The sequence below is a fragment of the Martes martes genome (assembly GCF_963455335.1).
Source record: "Martes martes genome assembly, chromosome: 5".
NCBI classification, from domain to species: Eukaryota; Metazoa; Chordata; class Mammalia; order Carnivora; family Mustelidae; genus Martes; species Martes martes.
In genome coordinates, this window is record NC_137892.1 from 18706089 (window position 1) to 18729382 (window position 23294).

The window sequence follows — 23294 nt, forward strand, 5'->3', positions numbered from 1 at the left end:
CTGGAACTGTAAGATACAAAAATCAAATTGTGAAGTTAATGGATGGGTTTGATGGCATATTAGATATAACTGAAGAGAGATTTAGCAATCTGTAAGATGGGTCAGGAAAAAAATTCAGGAAGAGGCCTGAAGAGACAGAAGTTTAGAAATAGTACAGGAGAGACGGTGTATTAGTTTTCTATTGCTGCATAACAAATTACCCCAGACTTGGTGTTTTAAAAACAAACAAGCACCTATTCATAGTTTCATGGTTCTGTAGGTCAAAAGTCTGCACAGGCTTGCCCGGGTTCTTGCCTAGCATCTCACCAAGCTGAAATCAAGATGTTGGCCAGACGGTGCTCTTATCTGGAGGCTCTGGGAAAGAATGTGCTTCCAAGCAGCTGCAGGACCCAGTCCCCTGCAGCCATAGGTCTGAGGTCCCTATCCCTTGCTCTCTGTCAGCCAAGGGCCACTGTGCTCCTCGAGGCTCCCATAGGCCTTCTCACATGTCGCCCTCCATCCTGAAGGCAGCAGTGGTACGTCTGATCCTTCTCAGGGTAAAAATCTCTCAGACTTTCCCCTCTTCCCCCCAGCCAGAGCAAACTCTGCTTCTGAAGGGCTTTGTGATTAGATTACCCCCCAGCTCCCATTTGTTAGTGAGTATGCTAAGCGCTGTTATAGGACACCGGGTCCAAGATACATAAAAATCAAATGCCTAGAAATTGGTAGAACAAACTACTTTGACAGTGGTTTGACATCATCTGCTAAGTATGTGCATCCCTACTCTTAGCTATCTACTCATCAGAAATGTGTGCAGAGGGGATGCTGAGAATATCTCTCCCCGTGCAAGAACGTTTATGACTGTTTTTTTGTAATCACTTCCAAACTGAGAACAACCAAAGTACCTGTCAACGTTCTGTCACATAGTCATGCAAAGGAATAATATAGCAGTGACCCAGAATGAATTACAGCTACATGCAACAGCAGAAGAGTCTCACCAGTGTGACACTGAGCAGAAGTCAGACACAGCTGATTTTAAAAACCAGGCAAAAAGAAGCCATGGGTTGGGGTACCTGGGTGGCTCAGTGGGTTAAAGCCTCTGCCTTTAGCTCAGGTCATGATCCCGGGGTCCTGGGATCAAGCCCCGCATCGGGCTTTCTGCTCAGTGGGGAACCTGCTTCCCCTTCTCTCTCTGCCTGCCTCTCTGCCTACTTGTGATCTCTGTCTGTCAAATAAATAAATAAATAATCTTAAAAAAAAAAAAAAAAGAAAGAAAGAAAGAAAAAGAAGCAGCCATGGGGGCTATGGGGAGGGAGCTTGAAAATTCTTGTTCCTCTGGTAACAGCAAGGAAGTGATTATCCTAAGAGTCAAAAGTAGTTATCATCTTTGGGGGACAGGAGGGATAGTGATTAGTAGTAGATGTTGGGAGGTGGGGGGAATGCTGACAAAACATGGCTCTTTGTGATCAATCATGGAGCTGAATAGGAAGGGAAGTCAAGGAATGAATATCAGATAGGCGTCGCCTTCTCACCAATACTCAATGTTGGAAATCCATGGAGTTTGGAGAGAAAATTGAGTTTGAAGTCAGAAGACCAACAATCAAGGCCAAGGGCAGAATAAGGTCATTTATCTTCCACACATTTTTTTCTGAGGAAATTTCTTGAGAATGTACTCCACCAAGAGAGAGAATTCAAGAACATGTACAACCAGAAACATGGAGGCCAGTGAAAAGAAACCCCAGGGTGGTAGCTATGCCACCAGCCTTGAAAGGAACTCCAAGAAAAAATGCTGTCAAAAAGAACGGAATAGACTCCAAACAATAATGGGAAAGGCTGCAGAAAGGGATATTTTTCTTCTTAAGAGAAATTTGTGGTGGAAAAACCTAGAAAAAGTCATGGTCTAAGGTCAAACAGCTTTCAAAAGACATGATGTTTGAGCAATTGATGGATTGTAAGAAAAGAAAATCCATTTGACTTCGACACTGGAAACAATCTCATTTTCTTGTGAGCGGTGACAAGGGCCATGTGTTCCTTAGAAAATGAAATGTCATCCTGCCCCTGCAGTTAGGAACACTGACGTGTACACGTGTGCGCGCTCTCTGTGTCTTGGTTCTCAATGTTTAGACACATCTGAAAGAGGACACACAGAAGACTTAGCTGTAGAGACCAAGTAGATATGTCATTTGAGACAGAGTTTGGAGGAAAGGAAAGAGAGTAGAGCGCTGGAGGCCAGAGAGATGGAATGTGGTGGTCTTGTCTTACACACTGGGAGTCTGGAAGGTCCCTCCCTCCAAGGTTGATGGAACACGAAGTTTAGGCACGTTGTTTAAGTAACTAAGGTGACCAAAGGAAAAGTTTAGAATAACACGAGAGCAAAAAACTGGGAGATATGGGGCTGTCAAGTAAAGGGACTAAATCTTCAGTTTTAGGGGAGTAGTTAGACAACTTCTGAAGTCGATAAATGAGGAAATGCTGATAAAAGTATATTCTTTGGAGTTGAGAAGGGACCACAAGAATTAAAACCAGAAATAATGGAAGGTGGTCGTTCCAAGGGTTGGAACTAGGAGTGAAAGTGTGTGTCTGCTCAGAGGCTCAGAATTTAAGTCCATTCGGCTCATTTTGGACAAAAACTTTTCAGATCAAAAACGGCGTGTCTGTTTTCAAATTAAGACAAATATAGTAGATACAAATACACATGTGTACATTTGTTGCACAAATAGATTTATCTGTAACATTTTATAATTCATGTGAATGTTGCATTTGCATATGGGTATGTGGATTGACCTATGTGTACACATGTACACTTAATGTGACCTGAATTAAAGAGAAATAATTACAAAGTAACATGGAATTTCTAGCCTTCAATTTAAAAATTTAAAACAGATGGAATTAAGTAAGGGTCGTTAGCAAAAAAAAAAAAAAAACCACACACACAAAAAACATGAATAGGGGTGAATACGTGGAAAACAGTGTTACAAACTGCATAGAATAAATACATAGAAACAATATTTTAGATGGTGCTTGGATTCTCACATGGTCCTTAACCATGTGAGAGAGAGAGCTCTTAACCTCTGGTGAGGAGCCAAAGGGCAAGAATAGCACCAGCAGCGTCATTAGTATAGTTTATACCAAGTGCCCAAAGAGCCTACTCAATTTTTCCTATTTTCTGGAGGTAAAAAGGAACCATGACTTTCAGCTGGGAACTTGAGATGCCAGAAATGCAGCCTTTGCAAGATTTTATTCTTACTATAATAGCACAAGGAGTTATTTCTAGTCAACTTTTATATAGCCATTGCTTACATTAGGGCTTTTGTATCTTGGGGATTTACCGTGAGCTGAGATCTTGGCTTCTGTTTCCTTTTTGCAGATTCTTTTGTCTGGGAAAAACACAATCAGAGCTTGTATTTGTTACATCCTTCTCATGAGCTCAACCATTTCCTCCACTGCCATATGCCAGATTATACCTATATTGTATTCTGTGATAACCAGTGACTTTTTTTCCCAACTTATTGGCATATTCAAACTGAAGAGTTCACTTCTTGGCTGCTCTTACACGCTTTGTGTTAAATTACTTGGTTCTGAATATAATGATCTCAACTCATATAAGGAGAAGTCCAGGTGTGTGTCCTAACTGCAGCTGCCAAGTTCGTGCCTCTGCAAAGGAGTCAGTCCATCCCACACTCATAGCCAACTTGCCTTGTTCTTTATGTGTAGAAGTACCTTGAGTGGAAGCCGGCAGAAAGACATTTCCTTATTTGTTACTTATTTTTAAAGGGAATGCATTGAATGGGCATTGTGCATTGTAGTCTTTTCCAGAATCATCCTAATGGGTCCCTTATTATATTTCCTGATTATAGTGCTGCTTTTGATACAGTTCTTGGGATAAATGTTGCAGTCAAGAAACTAAGCCGTCCTTTTCAGAATCAAACTCATGCAAAGAGAGCTTACCGTGAACTCGTCCTCTTAAAATGTGTCAATCATAAAAATGTAAGTTATGTCTACATTTCCTCTGTATATGTTGTCCATGATATGGTCATCTTGGGGGGTCTTTGGAAATACATTGAGTTCAGACCTTGGGTAAACTAGTCATAACAGGAACTATTTAAGGGGTCCTATTTTCTTGACAAAATTCTTAATCAGCATTGGGGAAATTAAAGTCAGCAAGAAGCATCATGGTCCTGTCTAGGTCTGACAGCAAGATCAGTTAACCTGTAATCATTTGATTTTCACTGTTTCTGTTTCTGTAAAATGGCAACAGTATTGACCTAAGAAACTGAGAAACAACTAGCTAATTTTTTTTAGAAAAACATTGTTCCATAAGGTAGCTTTTTACCTCGTATGATGGACATTTCAGTTCTAAATAAATGTGAGTAGATGGTGTGATACTCAAGGTGTCTGTGCTTTGACATTTCCACCAAAATCAAAGCACTGTGAATTTCAAGGAGAAATTGTATTTCTCCAGAAAATGAGGTACACAGGCCCATTGTATGTCCACAGCTGGTCTCTGAGCATAATCGTGAGGATGATTTGGTAACTTTGCTGTGTTATAAAAAAATTGTAAAGTGTCATGTCTGAAAGGGGCTTTGGAGATCAGCCCTTGTGACCCCTTATTTTGTGGCGGAGGAGGAGTGTTAAAGACTACACTCAATGCTACGTGCCTCCCTTCACTTTAGCATTGATGCTGGATCTTTCTGGCATACGGACATTACATACAAAACGAAGACAAGTTTATTCTTTTGAGTCTGTGGTTTGAGTTTGTTTTTAATTTCTCCAACATGTGCTTTGTTTTACTTATACGTTTAAAATTTTTTTCAGGTTATGTACAAGTATGGTTATTGTTTTTTTTTAATTCATACAGTATAAACAAGAAGGAAAAAGTCATTGAATCCCTCAGATCATTATCATTAACATTTTGGTGAGCATTCTTACACGTGTACCTACATATTACATGAACACGATCAGCTGTGTTATGGTGCATCCTGCCTTTTCCCTCGAGGAATACTCTTGGGCCTCAGATACATTACATAGTACACATGCACAATAATTTATTTAACCGGTCACCTGTTACTGGATATTTGGATTGCTTCCAGTTTTTGCTATTATAACCAGTGCTGGAACAAACCTCCCTGTACTTGCATCTTTGCCCACCTGTCCAGGTGAACTTCTTAGTCAAAGCGTATACTGCACACTTCTGATTTTAGTATGTGCTGACAAATTGACCTCAAGGAAGACTGTCAATTTTACACTTTCATTAAGACTGTCGAGGGGGAAAAAAGATTATCTAAGAACGTGTTTTATTTCAGAATCCCCCAGCACTATGTACATATTGTTGATTTTTTGTTGTTGTTGTACTTTGCCCATCTGAGAGATGACAAGTGATATCTTATTCTTACTTCTGAAGCTCAATTCTTTCCATATTTTATCTCTATTAGCCATTTATTTTTAAAGAATCTGTTTCCTGTGGCCTCTGACCATTTTTTTCTTGGGCTGTTGGTCTCTTTTATGCATTTATAGAGGATCTTTGTATAATTAAAGCTATCAACCCTCACTTCTTTTCCATTTGACCTCATTTAGGTTGCTTTTGCTATCTTAGTTTTTTGGTGGGGTTTTTTTTTTTCAGGTTTTTTTTTTTTTTTTTTTTTGGTTTGTTGACCTTGGTTTGGGTTTAATATGACACATGTTCTAGGTTTCCTGTCATGTTTAGAAAAGGCTTTTCTATGCCAGGATTACATAAATGTTTATCCAAATTTTAGTGTTCTGTGGTTTCATGGTTTACATTTAAATCTTTGTTCCGTGTGGAGTTGATGTGAAGATTCAGTATGGATCTGGTTTTATTTTGCCCTCGGTTAGCCGGCCACCCTAATCCTATATTCTCAGTCATTCGTCTTTCCCTTGGTCATTTGAAATGATTGAGGATGTGTGTTTGATACTCAAGCAGTGGGACTCCTAGAGGCCTTCCCACCACCTTCTTTAAGTAAATACGTAACACTGTGAAGGGTTCACCTTCATCATACTAAAAATACAGGTTTCACCTTCATATTTCAAAACTTCAGAAATTTGTAGAGCGTATTTCAGTTTTCAGAGTCAACATATTGCTTTGGTGTTTTTCTACCCATAATGTCTACCTGTTTATGTTCAGAGCCCAAAAGACAGTATGTGTTAAAACTCTGTCATAATGAGTTACTAGAGACACATCAAATGTGATTTGATTAAAAGTATATCGTCTTTCCAAAGTGAGAATCCTAATCATTTAACTTTTCTCAAATACCATGTAGTAGGATATTTTGGTAAAACTAATAAAAATAATAAATACTGAGCTCTTCTATGATTTTTCAGTTTTAATATATTTTTAATGTTAAACTTAATTTTGATAATTAAGTGAAGTTACCTGACATGCTGAGGAATAATAAATCTTCTCTTTCCAGATAATTAGTTTGTTAAATGTGTTTACACCACAAAAGACTCTAGAAGAATTTCAAGATGTGTAAGTATCATTTTTACTCAATAACACACCATGCATCAAAAACTAAAAATTTAGAAGAGAAAGTAATTGCTTTTCTTACTTCAGAAATGTAGGTAGGAATATATTTAGCCACTTTTTCCTGTGGAGGAGAAATGTTAAGAAAGATAATAATATTCAGCTATTTGTGCCTGGATATTATCATCTCCATAACCGACAGGATGACTGGAAATAATTCTTCGGAGCAGACAGTGACCCCGAAAGCCAGGATGACAGGGTTCAAGGCTTTATAATTGTTATTTGAAATCATTATATCACTAAACACCATACAGTTCCAAAATCTGAAATAGAATTGTCTTACAAACAGTAAAATATTAATTTATCGTATTGAAATAGAATGCCCAACTCATCCTAAATTGAGTGGTGCGTTCATTCAACAAATACCTGATTGCCACTTGTATGCTAGGCACTCTCTCGGACTTGGCATACTTCAGTGACCCAAACAGGCCAAGATCCCTTTTATGATTAAGAATTGCAGGCCTTCATACTCGCTCTTAGAGCTTTGCGAAAGCCAGAGAAGATATGCAGTCAACGTAAGTAAGGAAGTGCCACCATCTTAAGGATGTCGCAAGTGTTCTGGAAGAAGTGAGCTGGGTTAGGGAATCAGAAGTGCAGGGGGTTAGGAGTCAGGGAACATCCTAAGCAGAGGAGGAGAAAGACCTCACTGGACTGGGGATAAAGAAACCCTTAAAGGAGGCTCGGGGTTAGTCCTACAGATATTTGAGGGAAGGTGAGATAGAGATAGAAGGAACAGGTGTGCAAAGGAGTGGAAGTGGGACCATGCCCACTGTGCTCTGAGAGCCACAGGTGGCCAGTGTGGCTGGAGCAGAGTTGGGGTGGGGCAGGGAGGAGCAGAGGAGAGAAGAGGGTGAGCTCTCGGAGAAGTGATGGAGCCAGACCCTCCTGGGCCTCAAGGCCACTGACTTCAAGTCAAGGCAGTAAGACCCAGCAGAGGAGTGAGCTTCCCTGATTTACACTGTCAGGGAATAACTTTAGTGTCTCTGTTGGGACCAGCCTGGGTGGGGACACAGCAATGTAGGGAAGAGTGATGGTGGTTGCATTTAGGCCAGAGGGTACTAGGTAAAGGGGACAGACTGGAGGCTGAAACTGTCCCGAAAGGGGAGCCACTGTAGAGGACTGCCGTGTGAGGAAGGGGAAGCTGAGGGTGATGCCTGGTGTTGGCCTGAGCCCCTTGTAGGTGCTCCCAGCTGAGACAAGGAGGGCTACAGGCAGAGCCAACTGGTGGGGGAGGTAAAACTGGGGACTCAGTTTTGAACATAGGCCTCGAGATGCCTCTTGGATACCCAAGTAGGCCTGGGACATGGACAGTTAGATACATAAGCCTGGCATTCAGGAGAGAGGTCTGGGCAGAAGGTACGAACTTGAGAGTTGACGGTCTGCAGATGGTGTTTGAAGTGTTCAGACCAGGGACAGAGAAGAGTCAGAGAAGAGGAGGAGGCCAAGGAGTGAGCACTGGCACCCCCAACAGTAAGAAGTTGGGAAGGGGAGCAGGGCACGGCTAGCCAGGACTGTAGGACAGGCCATCAGATTTAGTGACATGCAAGTCATCAAGGGTCTTGGCAAGGACACTTGCAGCAGGGAGGCGGGTCATATACCCCATGGAAGTGGGCTTCAGAACAAATGGGAGAAGAATGGGAGATGACAAGTATAGACACCTCTTGGGGGAGTTTTGCTTGCAGAGAGAGCAAGAATATGGGGCATAGCTGGTGGGGGCAGAAGATCAAGCATTCTCTTAACATGAGAGAAGTAACAGCACGGTTTCTCTACTGGTAAGTATGATGCAATAGCAAAAAAACAAACACATAAATAAAGATTTGGGATAATTTGAATATTTGAGATTCTATTGTCTATGATTTAAAAATTGTTTTAATGTGAAATACATCATGTTGATAGTTTTTTTGGAAAACTTTTGCTAAGTTCCATTATATGTTTGCTTTTTTTTTTTTACAAGATACCTTATAAATATTTAGAGAAAACAAGTTGTCTTTTTTTTTTTTTCAAAATTTTAGCCAGTGTAGTACCTAAGTAGTAAGTTATTACTGTTTCATATAAATATAGTTTAGAACCATAAAGGAATTTTGGGTGATTTTTATGTGTACATGGCTGATCTTTTTTCCCCCAGGTATTTGGTTATGGAATTAATGGATGCTAACTTATGTCAGGTTATTCACATGGAGCTGGACCATGAAAGGATGTCCTACCTTCTTTACCAGATGCTCTGTGGTATTAAACATCTGCATTCAGCCGGTATCATTCATAGAGTAAGTAGTGACGCCACGTTAGTTTTATTTTTAAAGTCACAACGTTTTCCAGTCATGATTCTCCAGGCACAGAAGAACTTAATATTTTTTTAAAAGTTGCCAGTGTCCAGAGAATCCAAAGAAATTATGGGATCATGTTGAGTTTCCAAATCCCACTGAAATTAGAAGACATCTGTGGAGCGCCTTGTTGGCCCAAGCCCGCACAAGCCACTCCGGATGCAGGCTTGAGCTGCTCGGTTTGATGTTGCAGACGAAAACTTACCTTTTTTTTTTAAAAAACCTTTAATTTTGAAGTAACTTAAAGTTTAAAAGTTACAAGAATAGAACAGAGAACTCCCCAATGTTATTTACCCAGAACCATCTGTTTGTTCATTGTTAATATATTTGCCATATTTGAAATCCCATTTTTAATGAGGCAGGAATTTAGATTTGGGGTGGGGAACAGTTAGAGGCTAATTAGTAAATGATACCGTTGCTTGAGAAATCATACATAAATTATGGCCCAAATACCCATTTCTTAGAGTCGTAAAGCTTTGCCACTGCAGCATCCCGGCCCCCCGGTGGGAACTTTTGGAATGGCCCAGGATGGGTGTCCTGAGCCCCTAAACTGGGATTTGAATGACAGCTGGCTGTACTCTTGTCAGGAAATAGCATTTAAAAACCAGTGGATACAGTGTAATTCTGTAAGCTGCTCTTAGGAGTTTTTGTTTCTTTTTTGACTTGTATCACTGTGCAAGCAGAACATCAGGATAGAATTTTCTTTGACAATAAAATGTTGAGTGAGACTACAGGCAGAGATAATAGAATTGTGTTGGAAACATTCTTAGCATTCCCTAAATTATTACCGTACTAATTCTGTCGACAGATTGTCTTTAGATATTATATTCCAACATCAAGAAGTTGTCATTTCTCTGAACCACAATCTGTGTGGGGAGAAAGATAGTGAGACCGGAACAAAGAAGCCTATTCATAGAGGAAAGAATAGAGAGATTTTCAATGGTGTGGTAGATCTGTTAGGCACCAGGAAACATTGGCCGCAACTGCACAGCCCGCCAATCCGCAGAGGACCCGACTGCCCTTACCCCTAGCCACGAGCCTCAGGTCTGGGACCCCAAAGCCCACGGGCCTGGACGGCATACCTGGTCCCCAGCCAGGGCCCTATGTGGGGCCTCACACGCGCTGGGCTCCTGACTGGGTGACATTATTTAAAATATGGCCTTTGCTGCCACCAAGTGTCCAATTGAAATAATATAAATTCTGTTGACAAATTTTCTTTTAAAGTATTATTCATTTTTTTCTTTTGTCTTTATTTAAATTCCAGTTAGTTAACCTACAGTGTAATATTAGTTCCAGGTGTACAGTATCATTATTCATCACTTTGATATTCCCAGTGCTTATCACAGCAAGGGCCCTCCTTCCCCATCACCTGTCTCCCGCATCCCCCGACCTTCCCCCTTCTGGTGACCAGTACTTTATTCTCTTATAATGAGGAGTCTGTTTTTTGGTATATCTCACTCTCTTTTTTTTCCCTGTTTGCTCATTTGTTTCTTAAATTCCACAGAAGAATGAAATCATGAGATATTTGTCTTTCTCCAACTGACATCTTTCACTTAGCATAATACCCATTTTTTAAATTAAAAATAAACATTTCCCAACATACTACTCTCTTTTGCTTCCTAAAATTTTCACAGTCCATTATATAAGTTAAGACACACTTCCTAGCTCTTAACCACATTTTGTGTTACATTCACACTTTAGAGTAAGTTTTCAGCCTTACTGTGTTAAGCCTTATCAGTTTTGTAAAGGAAAATGGTTTGCCTTACTTGTTCCTCCCTTCCTGGGCCCAGAGATTTGTGGGGAAGCAGTATCCTAGGGACCTTTCCAGGGCTGCAGCACACATGCCCATGTTAGGGAATGTTCGGTCCCTGAAGCCTGGTCCCACTCCTGATGACCAGAATGTCAAAGAGTGTCCAAAGGGGTGTCTGCTTTGCCCAGCACAGTGTTTAGAAACCCGAGAACACCCAAGCAGATGATCCCACCAAGCCCTTCTCCATCCTGTCCACCACCCCACCAGGCCTTGCCACTCCGCCTCCTTGTCTTCTACGTGTTCACACATTCATGGGTCTGCTGGACTTTGTGCTCGCTCGTGAAAGTACCACGTGCTGGTAGTGGGAAAGGGAGATAGAGCAAATAGCGAGAAGCCCCCAGTGGCCCACCCTGCCACCCGGCCAGGAACCAAGAGGTGATGAAGAGCCCGTTAGTGGGTTGACAGTTGTCCATGAGCCTTTCTGGTCCTTTCTCTCATACACAGTGCCATGCACAAAATACACATTTTCAGTTTGCTTAAGAAAATGCTTTTATACTAAATATAAAATTTAATTATTTGAAAAATAAAACATTGATAGCCTCACCACTTTTTACCTTGTATGATTCAAAAACTTAAAAGACAGTGAAGTCCTCCAGCTCTCTGCTGTTGTCTGGGGGTGGCTGGTGATAGCAGCTGGGTGTTTGCTCCCAAACTTTAGAGTGACACCTTACTACCAATGTATCTGTGTGTACCAATGTCCTTTTCAGTTTATACTTTTCAAACGGGATCACCTTGTTTGTAAGTATTCTGCAACTCTCTGAACAAATTGGTTGATTTGTTCCTTATTTTAATCAAGGGTCAAATAGTTCTACAAATATTTATGAAAAAAAAAAAGAGTCCCCACTTCCTCCTTCTAATTTCTTGCTCCCCAGAAGCAAACTCCGTTCTTTTAGCTGTTATTTTGGTGTTTATCCCCATCCCTTCCCTTTGGGGCATAAGGTATCACTTTAGCTCCCTCTCCCTGACCCAAAGCCTCCCCTCCCCTTCGGCTACCTTTCCCGTGGCCTGACCTCCCTGGTGTTGGCGGTGTCGTCGGGTTTGGACCAGTATGGGTGGTGTGTTGTCTATCACCCTGGCCACCTAAATGCCCCCCATTCCCCGCAGCCTTCTGTTTACACTGCGATAGAATTTCTTTTCCTTTCAACTTTTCGCCCCCAGAGTTAAGGACACTTGTCATTTAGTTGTTTGCATTGTGGTCTTTGTTCTTTTGCTTTTCAAGGAGCAAGTAGTTTGCTCTGTTCTCCTTGCTAAGTTAACACAAAGCCTTCTGCCAAGCATCTGGGTTTCCTCTCAGTGTGTCCAGGTGATGTGGTGTTTCATCGCGGGTGGACCCTCACTCTCAGAGCCTCAGCGCTGTTTCCACCTTGACTGGCTGCCCCCCACCCCCGTACCTGATGCGGCAGAGGGGGTCATCCTGGCCCTGGCCCTAGCATTTCCCTGGGGCTTTCCTTAACCTGCTTCTTGACCCCTTTCTGTCTTTCTCAGTTTATTCCCTTATTTTGGTGGAACACATCCTCCAGTAGCTTCCACAGAAGTGGTGCATGGGAGGTAAACTTTTTTGCGGCCTTGGATGCTTGAAACTCTTCATTCTGCCCTGCCTGTCATGTGATTTGTAGCTTGGCTGGGTATAGAATTCTTAGTTACAAATCAGTTGCCCTCCAAGTTGTAAATACAGGACCCTGTTTTAGTGTGGTGTAGTTTGACTTTTGTTTCTAATACCATTCTTACTCCAGATCATTTGCAAGTGCCCTGTTGTGTTTTTCTCTCTGGATCCTCTAAAAATGTTTCTTCATTTCTTGGGTTCTGAAGCGTTATGACGATATGCCTTGATACGGAAATTTTTTCATTCCTTGTGGTGGGCACTTGATGGCCCTTCAGTCTGGAAGGCTATGCCCTAGAGTTCTGGGAAATTTGTAGTATTTCTTTCAGAATGCCCAGAATGCCTGGTGTCAGAAGCTGGGTGGGGTGGGGCTGGGTCAGGATGCAGACCTCCACTACACCCATGCCTTCCCTGTGCCTCCCACCAGCATATCTGTTGCTGTTGTGCCGAGGCCCAAGTCTGGAATCTCGGTTTCAGTTTTTCTAGGTTACGGGGCCATAGGGGTGAAGAAGGAGCCTGGGCCTCTCTTTTGGGGTGGAGCTGGGGAGATCTGGAAAGTCCTGACCCTTTCCTGGGCATTGTGGTCCCCCTTGTGGTGCTCGGGCTGCTCACTGAGTTTGGAATGTACCACACTCAGCCAAGTCATTTCCTACCTCTCTGCCACTCTTTGTCCCCAGAGAGCATGTGGGGTTTTTCATGGACAGCATGGCCTGCCAGGATGGGATTGGACCTGCGAGACTCATACTAGGTGAAGGCCTGTGAGGAAGAGCCGGGGAGTGGGCTGCAGGGATTGGAGAGGCAGGCAGAAGGCAGCCCAGGGCTGAGCTGTTGGAGGGGCTGAGGGCAGGGCTGCAGGCTGCAACTATAGCTCTCAGAAAGCTTCCCCCACCGCAGTCCCCGAGCCGCCTGCTGGAGTCTGCTGTCTCAGAAACGGGCTCTTGCCCCACGCTGTCACGGGCCAGGAGCCACACAGTTCAGGAGGAGCTCTGTGGTGCTCCCCATGGGTCTCTCTTCCTGAGGGGAGCTTGAGAAGAAGGTAGCTCCTGTCCCAGCAGTTGCTCTCTGGGCCGCAACAGATGCACACTTTCCCTTCTCCACTCTCTGTTCCCTCGGCTGTCACCTTGCCAGGTCTCCGTGGCTTGCCTGCATGTGACCCAGACCTTCATATCTGAGGGGTCTGACTCTGGTGGCTCAGAACAGGCTACTGGGCCCGTGGACGCAGCCAGCAGTCCCCTCCCCAGTCCTGAAATTGTGTGATCGGAACGGATACACTGGGCAGTTGGAGTGACTTCCGCACTGGTTCCTTGGCCTGCAAGGTGAGAGGTGTCACGATGGCGAAGGCCAAGTGGACACATGAGACTGTCCCACCAGGATAAGTCAAAAACATGTTTGATCTCTGGAGTCGGCATGGATAGAGGAGATTAGGGCCGCCACTGAAACTCAAGGAACTCAAGGACGGCGCTCCGTGTCACAGCCCTGTTTGAGTCCCCAGTCCAGCCCTGGAGGAAACTCACTGGTCCCGGAGAGTGTTCGCTGCCAAGGCCTATGCCGCCAGTAGTACTGGTTGCAGCTGCGGTGCCAGCAACCATAGAGCTCCTAGAACCAATTAATAAGGCCTTAGTATAGCGTGAAGCCACTGACAGGGCAAATGCATTCTTCCGTGCTGATTGGGGGAGAGAGTCAGAAACTGTTCACACACAGGTAGGATGGACAGCAATGTCCTTCCATAGTGTGCACAGGTCTGTGTCGTCACCTAGCTAGAACCATGGTGCTTTGGATTGTCGCGTTTCAGGATCCACTCAGAGCTTGTGTCCCACAGTCCTCCAGATGACTGCTTAGCCTCCTGTCTCAGAGTTCAGTCATCCCGGTGAGTGGCTGCAGGTACCTGTAGGGAAGAACCGGGGAAATCAAGGCAGCAGACACTTGTCACCATGTGCAAGGTCCTCCTTCCTAGGACACCGCTCCAGTCATTGGGTTCTGATCTGAGAACTGACCGGGAAAAGTGGTGCCATATGGGGTGACGCCCTCGGCCCCCTTCTCCTCTGCTCTGGCCCTTCTGTGACTATAGTTGTTTCACGCATTCTTGTTGTCTGTCCCAGGGATGCTGTGCTCTCGTGGCCATCCCCACATCTGTGGGCCAAGCCCCAGGTTTGTGTGTCCTTTGTATCTTAACGTGTGTTTCTTGTTTTCCCTGTTTGGGGTGGTTTTCAAGCTTTGAAGGGCCTGAACTGTTTTTCCTCTACCACCTTGAAGCCCTGAGTCCGGTTTGGTTTGGAAAGCTGCCACTGGTTATGTGTGGAGGCTGAGGAGAGAGTGTCATGGAAGTGGGTGGCCATCAGGAGCCCCGAGACCTTTTCCAGCCCCTCCTGTGGGCAGGCATCCCCAGGCCAGCACCTCTCAGGCCTGCCAGGACATCACAGACGGTGGCTTTGCATTTTGTTATCACAGTTTTCCAGCAGATGGCAGTAAAGGGTGTCCTTCCAACCAAATCTGCGCGAGGGGAGAATTTTCTGACAGCTGGAAGGGGCTGGAGACCGGCATGTTTTCTACCTCATTCTGCGGTTCACTGAGCGGTGGGCGGTGAACTGCTCTACTAACCCTTTTCCCTGTGGCTTTGCTTTAGATCAAGGCTGGGGTGGACTCCAGAGGAAGAAATCAGCTTCCTCTAAAGAAAGCACCTTTTGACATCCCAACCAACAGCATCAGGAAGGCTGTGGGTTGGCCAGTTCTGGATGTTGTCATTCCTTTCCAAAGAGACCAAAAATAGTTCCTTGTCATTTGGACATTTAAAAAAATTTTTTTTTCTTCACGAAGTTGAGTATTATCTCACCTGTTAGCAGTCTGTATTATAACATACCTGTTCTTGCCAGATAGTCTTGGTTTAAAAAAAAAAAAAAAAGGAAGAAGCTAGAGATAAATTGGTTCTTTGCCTTACCTGTATGACTGCCTCCTCACAAGGCACACTGGTGTGCGTGAGGGGCTCACAGAGGGATGGGGGAGCTCCCGCGGGCTCCCCCACATCAGGACACATGGATGAGAGGATGAGAGGGTGGTGGCCAGTGACGCCAGGGCATCTGCATGGGAATCGGTGGGAATTTTCATTGCGTTTTCAAATATTACGTATTTCTACCGAATCCAAGAAGTTGAGAACATTCAACAGTAATGAAACATAATTTTATCTGATGGAGTTTTTAACTGTCTCAAGGCACGCTTGCGTGCACCCATCTGTGCATGTTCCTTAGAAGGCATTAGTCAGGTACTGGGCCTGACCCTTCACACTGAGTCTTCCCAGGTCCTCCCATGCTCGGTGTGACTGGGGAGGACAGCGGACGGGGGTAGCTGAGAAGGCACAGTTTCTAGGGTGAATGTGCAGGCTGCCATCCCAGCCAGAAGTCAGATCCCTGGGGCCTGAGGAAGGATCCGGGGGTGAGAGGGTCCTCGTGAAGAAAGGCCCAGGGTGGAACTCATGTTCATGTGTCCAGGGTGTGGGGTCGAGGGGAGGGTGACACGTGTGTTCACACAGCGAGCAACTTTGGTGCATCCGCTGGATGAGGCTGGGCTTTGAGAGCTGACAGCGCAGCCCGGGTCTCCAGTCACAGAACTGTCTCTGGCAGGGGGAGATGAGGGTGCCTTCTGGGTGGTGTGTGCGGTGGGGCGGGCTTGGGGACCATGGAATTCTTTGTCTGAGAGAAGAAGTCTCCATTCGAAGATTGTGGAGTTAGAGAATTCTAGCCCCATGCTGAGCAGTGTGGCAGCCACGAGCCACTTAGGGCTGTCGAGCACTCAGAATGTGGTGTCATTGTTAACATGCAGCGAATTTCAAGAACAGTACCAAAAAAGGAATGTGAACTGTCTCATTAATAATTTCTGTGTATTGCTTCACATATTAAAATGATAATGTTAATGGGTATATTCGGTTACATAAGGTACCTTATTACAATTCACTTTATGTGTTTGTATTCATCCTTCCTAAGGTGGCTACTAGAAAATGTGAATTCCGTGTGGCCTGCGTTATATTTCTGTGGGACAGCCGGGGACTGAAGGAGGAGCAGGTGTGGAGGAGGGAAAGCTGGGTTCTATGGGAGCTCCAAGGAGGTTTTAAGCAAAGAGATGTCATGATGTTTCCCACATAGGGACAAGGGCGACCATCTGACTTCTTGAAGTGAATTTGTATTTGTTTCAGTTTGAGAGAGTTGGGTTTTCCCAAATTCCAGTGTTCAGTTCTAACCCCCCTTGGTGTCCCAGAACTCCGGTACCCAGGCAGCCCCAACCTCACGAATCCCTGTGGTGCGAGTTGGCGGTGTAGTGTGCTCTGGGTCGTCGCGCTCACCTCAGCCATCTCTGCCCTAGGACTTGAAGCCTAGCAACATTGTAGTAAAATCAGACTGCACGCTCAAGATCCTTGACTTTGGCCTGGCCCGGACGGCGTGTACCAACTTCATGATGACTCCATATGTGGTGACACGTTATTACCGGGCGCCTGAAGTCATCCTGGGCATGGGCTACAAAGAGAACGGTGAGTGCGGGCGGCGCCCCTGCGAGGCCGAGGCTCACTACTAGCAGTGTCCCCAGGCCTCAGGAAACACCTTAGGCGGGCCCACAGGTGCAAAGTCATTAATCTCATGTCTCCACTGGCCGAAGTCACCTGCTTCTACAAATTCAGTTTTGAAACGAGTACTTTTTACCATCTACAACTTTAACGTGCTTAGTTAGGATACATGTGCAGGCCCACCACACCAGCAGTACCTGAAGACCTCCCCAGGCCCCCTCCAGGTCTCAGCCCCCATAGGGAGCCATTACCCTGGTTTCCAGTGTCAAAGCCTCGTTTTTCCTTATTTTTTGATCTTAGTACAAATGGAGTGATACATGCTGCCTTTGTGTAAAACTGGTTTTTTAACATCAACACTTAAACAATATCAGAGCCCCTTGTAACTTAGCTCTCGACAAATTTGTCAAAAAGAACTCAATCACAGTTACTTGCTAAGAGTCTGAAACTTCGTGCAGGTGATCTGGACGGTCACCAGTGTGCCCCCCCACCCCCGAGAGATGTCTCTCTATGGCTTCCTGGTGGCCCCGTTGGCTCCTCCCATAGTGCTAAGCAGGGCCACCAAGTAGCCCTCCGTCTGGCCCTCAGGCCCCAGGGAAGCCCAGACCAGTACACCTGCTCCCGGGAGGTCCTGCAGGCATGACAGGGTAGCAGAGATTTGTGCAGTGGGTGTGGTGTCCATACTTGATGACAGCCGGGCTTATCTTTGTTGGGAGGGGGTTTGAGAAAGCTGCATGGGGGTCTCGGGCTGGTTTTAATCACCTGGTGTTTGGTAGTGGACATCTGGTCTGTCGGGTGCATCATGGCAGAAATGGTCCTCCATAAAGTCCTGTTCCCAGGAAGAGACTGTATCCTTCACAGGGAGAGACCCAGCACGGGCCGTGGGGGCGGGCGGGCGCCTGCCTGCACACAGCTCTGGGGGCACAGCCACCTCTTCTGTCAGCGGGTCTGTTTGTTTCCCATGCTGTAAAGTGCTGGACCCTCGGGCATTACAGCCCAGACTGCCGGAAGCCAAAGGCCACAGTGAAGGCCAGCAATCGTTCGCACCGTGGAGACAGCTCACCCTTAGCTAGCCATTTATTTTTCCATATTTGTGTGTTTAGTACACTGTTAGAATTCCTTTTCCTCACCTTTGTTTTATTCATGGCACTTCATAATTTTATCATTTCATTTTATTTTCAGTTGATATCTGGTCAGTGGGTTGCATCATGGGAGAGCTGGTGAAAGGTTGTGTGATTTTCCAAGGCACTGATCGTATCCTTCCCGGGACCTTCCTGGCCATGCTTTCCATAAATGCCGAGGCCAGCAGGAGCTCGAAAGGAAAATGTTGTACTTGTAGACCGTATCCTGGGGGGGGGGGGGGGTCTTTATTATGTTTGTTAAATTAGCGTCACAAACCAAATGGTTCAGTTTTATGTTTTCTTTTTCACTTGATTACCTGTAATGACTTTATTGAGGCTTAGAGTTACATTGAACCGATTATATTAGTTTCAATTTTATCAAAAATAGCTTAGGAATTGATTTATTCTGTCAAACGTATTTCAATATTTAAATGAAAAATACTGTTTATTTAGTTCATTCAGTTAATTTAAAGAGGAAGGTTGCTAAGTTCAATAGGCCAGTATTATTGTGTCATTCAATTATTAATATACCATTTTGCTAGTTATTAGTATGGACTAAAATATTTTCCCCCAAAGTAGGAACTGAAGCACACTACATAAGACCAAAGTAAAAGAGATCAAAAGGAAAAGTTTGGTGAGGAACAGTGTATGTTAATTTTCTTGCCTGTTACTCTGCTGACGTTTTGTAGAAATTTTTAAAAGATCCATCCAGAAGGTTCTTTTGTGACACACCTGGAGAAGTCTGAGTAAATACAATATGCAGAAGATTAACTTACACTGTGGTCAGCAAATCCCATTAATAACACAGAGCGTAAAGCAGACGAGACAACATGCTCGTTAGAGTAGCTTTCCTTGATCATGCTCCTTGCATTCTCCCATCTTTAATATTTTTCACTCGAACATACTCCCTTTTTCATTTGTGTTCTAACCACTTACGATTTCCATTAGTCTTTGATTTTGTTTTTTCCTTATGAAAACTTAAAGTGGTCTCTGTCCATTGGCAGATTGATGGTTATTTTTAAAGGAGATGGAACTGTGTAGTCAGTGTTTTGTATGTATTTTATTAAAGTTATTTTAGTTTTTTTATAATTTTATGAGGGTGATTTTCTTGTAATATAAATTCTTTACAACACAAATGTCGAATGAAAAGATTTTGTTCCTATAATTTTATTTGCCTTCCTTGACATTTTTCACATCACAGATTTTATGTGAAGTTAAATACAGCATTTTATTTTGTTCTAATAAATTTTCTGGCAGTTTTCCATTGCCTTTCCTTTGATTCGCTTGTTCCAAACTATAAATAAGGAAGTCTTTATCTTGCAAACAGACTCAGCTTAAAAAAAAAAATTTGATGTATTCTAAAGATAAATAATTTAGAAGGATCTCCTTAACATTTCATTGGTCTCAATTCTTATTCATTTCGTGCCCTTCCTTTTTTGAATTAAGAAATGTTTTCTTCAGAAAGTATAAAAACTGTGGATACTTTCTGGTGCACTACAAAGTTAATTTGAAGTTCCTCCCTTAAGTATTAACATCTTGCCATGCCAGTAACTAATATTTTTATATATCAGGCCACCTGATGTCATTCTCAAAATATATATAGAGGGTTAACATCATTTTCCAAAGGCAATTTTTCCCCACTATTTCAAACATTAGATTAAAAATTACTAGAATGGGAAAAGATTCTGGTATCCAGACTGCAGTGCTCTGAGATGTGCCTCAGATCCATGACCTGGGGTAGAAGAGGACCTCCTGTGCCACAGTAGCCCATCAGAGACAGGGAGCTGCCACCCTCGGGCGCACAGGAGTCCGGGCCTCCCTCAGCCTCGAAACCCTTCAGCATAATGAGAGGCCCATGGGAGCCAAGGGATAGGAGCGCATGCACACACCCGGGAGGCCCACCAGGCTTGTTGGGGGTGATGTTTCCCTTCCCACCCTTCCCCCTCCCCCCGTTAGTCTACAGAAGTGACCCTTGATCGTGAACACACTAAACGTTTACTCAGCACCTGCCCTTTTCTAGGCGCCGACCTGACTTATGTTGGAAAAGGTCGTTCCAACTGCTGGGCCGAAGGCAGACAGACTCACGGACAAGAGCAGGAGCAGGGAGACGAGGGGTATTTCAGAGGATCAGTAGAAAGTGAAGGTGGTGAGAAGGGCTTGAGGGCTTCCCCATCCAGCTCCGGCAGCACATAGGAACGCAGGAGTGAGGGAGGAGAATATGCTAGTGACTCCAGTGGCCAGAGCCCATTCCCCGAGCCTGTTCAGCTCCCCGGCTTCTTCCACAATAATGTGATTGCATTTTTCTGAGACAAACCTCCATTCCTTTTTTTTTTTTTTTAAACAACTTTTGAAAATGGGTTTTTAAACATTGCTGTTTACATGACTTTTTTCCTGGCCTACATTCTCTGTTATCATTGTTTACAGTCTCAGAATCATTTTCCAGCTCATTATGCCCGTTATTCCAAGCCCCCTGTGAACTAGGCAAAGCTGGTATTTTCTGCATTTTACAAACAAGCAAGTTGGAAGCCAAGGGAGACTGAGTGTCCAGCACCCGGCGCATGGTTAGAGGAGCACAGTGGAGTCCGAAACCCAGGTCATGTGTTCTGAAAGGAAGTAAGATGCACTCCAGGGTACTGCAGTGATGGTCAGGGTCAGTGCCAGGGGAACGAGAATGACCTCGCAGAGCTGTCCATCTAAGCCCAGTCCCAGGCAGGCCGTGGTCCCGTGGGAGAGGACAGGGCCTGGGCTCAAGAGCCCCGAGCCCCAACTCACGCACCATACTCCGTGGGGCCTCTGCTTTCCCAGCCATGACCCGGGGACCCAGGTCTGTCTATTTCAGTGAGCTTTCGAATCTAAGTAGCCTCGATGTGAAAACTGATTTCAGTTTGCCGAAGTCCTGTTTATCTAACTTCATCTTTCATCACTTCTGTCATGGGTATCCTTCAGTTACATGATAACTCTCATTTGGTCTAGAAGGGGAAGGCATACGTCCCTTGGTGGGTCAGTCTAATATACTGTGACCAGAGTTTAGAAAGGCGCAGAGGTTTTAAAACTAGTCTCCACTTTGGAAACCCACACCGTATTTGCATATCGTATCAAAACACCTGTGGGATGGCCTCACTCATTACCTGTCAGTAGGTCGAAAGAGGGTTTTCGTGTTTCTTTGAATGATGCTACTCCATATAACGTGACCGTAAGGCCCTTCAGTTGTATTTTCCTCAAGAGACTCCTTAGATATTGATCAGTGGAATAAAGTCATTGAGCAGCTAGGAACACCATCTGCGGATTTTATGAAGAAACTGCAGCCAACCGTGAGGAATTATGTAGAAAACAGACCGAAGTACCCCGGCATCAAATTTGAAGAGCTCTTTCCAGATTGGATATTCCCATCCGAATCCGAACGAGACAAAATTAAAAGTAAGAGGCCCTTTGTTTCCCTCATCCCTGTTTCCACAGTCTGGGCACCACTCTCGGCCTCTTCAGGTCCTCATTCTGACGCCTCTGGATATGGGGAGATAAAATGGTGGAAGCCCTCGAATAAAGTGAGGTACAGGCCAGCCTGAAGGCTTAGAGACCTGAAAGTTCTGTCCTCTACAGAATGGCCACGCTGAAACCTTTGGTCAAAATGAAAAGGTTCGAGTCCCTCTGAACCAGTCTTATGTTAATTATAGCAATTGGAAATCACAGTCTTTGTGTACAAGGAACCCTAGAGTTAAGATTCTAGCCCATAGTTGGATAAAATAAAGCTCCTCCTCCCCTTCTCCCGTGCCCGTCACTAAAGTTGTGATTTAAGGGAAAGGATAGATTTCTCTCCATCTCAGGGTAAACTGTGCCTCCGTCAGAAAAGCCCCATCTCTCCTTTGCCTACCGATGTGAACTTTAAGTGCCAAAACTTAGGTGAGTTACTGAGCATGTTGGGTTTTTTCTAACAAATAATCTCTAGATTTTTTTTAAGTGTATGTTGCCAACGTTACATGCAGTTGGGCATGGGGAGGCATCCATGAAGTGTTCGATCATGGGCAAACATGAGATTATTGTATGGCTTCAGAGGTCTGTTGTAATTCGTCTGGAGGGGACATGAAAAGAAGAGCCTGCCGGTGCTCCATGCCTGCATGTCAAGCAGTGCGGCCCTTAGCTGGGCCCCTGTGCCCTCCCTTAGTGGCAGCTCTCCCCAGGCACCATGTCAGCCTCCCGTCGGCCTGTGTCCCCTTGGTGCCCTGTCCCCCCCTCCCCTCCCAGATCCAGAGGCAAGAAACGGAGGTCAAAAACCTGATGGTAGTGAAAGTGGCTTCTTAGCTTATTCATAAAGAAAAAGCCTTGATTGATCTGGAACCTGTCAAAAAATTTCTCAAGGTGAATACATCTCTATTCTGTCTGTACTGTCACATTTTCTCTGTGATGTTCTGTGTCTTGGCATTCGTGTATTCATCTAATAATTTGTTTCCACCCTAGCAAGTCAAGCCAGAGATTTGTTATCGAAAATGTTAGTGATTGATCCCGACAAGCGAATCTCCGTGGATGAAGCTTTACGTCACCCTTATATTACCGTTTGGTACGACCCTGCTGAAGCCGAAGCGGTAAGCCTGTGTTCCAGAAGGACTTGTGGGGGAGGGCAGGGTGTATGTTTCCTCAGCTCTTCCATGGCTCAGTCCGAACGGCTGCGTGAAGATAGCAAGTTCTAGATTTCATTTTTTTTTTAAGATTTTATTTATCCATCCGACAAAGAGAGAGCACAAGCAGGGGGAGCGGCAGAGTCTCCGCTGAGCAGGGAGCCTGATGCGGGGCTTGAGTCCAGGATCCTGGGATCGTGACCTGAGCCAAACACCCACCCAGGTGCCCACAAGTTCTAGATTTCAGAGGACTCCTGACTACAAAGAGGCCAAGGGTCGTCCGAGACCTGAGTCCCTTTTGGGACCCTTGCTCCTGCGGCTGTTGCTCCATGTAGCTCAGGAGTGGACGTGCCTCTGCTGTGGTGACACGTTGTCTTCCTTTATACACAAGCTGGCGTGGGATCATAATGCCACCCCTCACGAAGCCCCCAGCATGTGCCTGGCAGGGTGCCGCATGCTTTGCTTATAACAGCTTGTTTAGGCCACCCCGTCAGAGAGGCTAAGAAACTTGCTAAAAATCCCAGGGTTGTCTGTCCTTCCCCAGAGGCACCCGCCGGAGGGTTCCCAGGGCAGTTCCACTTGCGAGTGTGGGCTCAGGACCGTTCTGCCTTAGCAGCAGTGGCCTGCACGCTCTCTGGCTCTAAGAGTAACTCATGGGGGCAGGCTCGCTTTAGGGCTGGCCCATGGGCTTCACCACCACAGTGAACAGTGTTTCAAGGAGCCCCGTTTATCGACGTGTGCTTTTGAAGCAGGTCTTTGGAACAGTCCT

General features: G+C 44.8%; 1 protein-coding gene across 6 annotated transcripts in view; it reads left to right on the plus strand.

Annotated features, from left to right (window-relative positions):
• The window catches only part of MAPK9 (mitogen-activated protein kinase 9), a 49145-nt gene that overhangs the window by 20525 nt on the left and 5326 nt on the right, over nucleotides 1-23294 (plus strand). For 3 of the 6 annotated variants that reach the window (XM_080803757.1, XM_080803759.1, XM_080803758.1), the window contains exons 3-9: nucleotides 3837-3966; nucleotides 6405-6463; nucleotides 8643-8781; nucleotides 16599-16764; nucleotides 17977-18048; nucleotides 21150-21332; nucleotides 22368-22492. In XM_080803757.1, coding sequence (XP_080659883.1) covers nucleotides 3837-3966; nucleotides 6405-6463; nucleotides 8643-8781; nucleotides 16599-16764; nucleotides 17977-18048; nucleotides 21150-21332; nucleotides 22368-22492 — 874 coding nt within the window. Of the gene's footprint in view, nucleotides 1-3836; nucleotides 3967-6404; nucleotides 6464-8642; nucleotides 8782-16598; nucleotides 16765-17570; nucleotides 17643-17976; nucleotides 18049-19116; nucleotides 19250-21149; nucleotides 21333-22367; nucleotides 22493-23294 lie in introns of those variants that run through there. The other 3 variants (XM_080803761.1, XM_080803762.1, XM_080803760.1) reach the window with 2 other exon arrangements.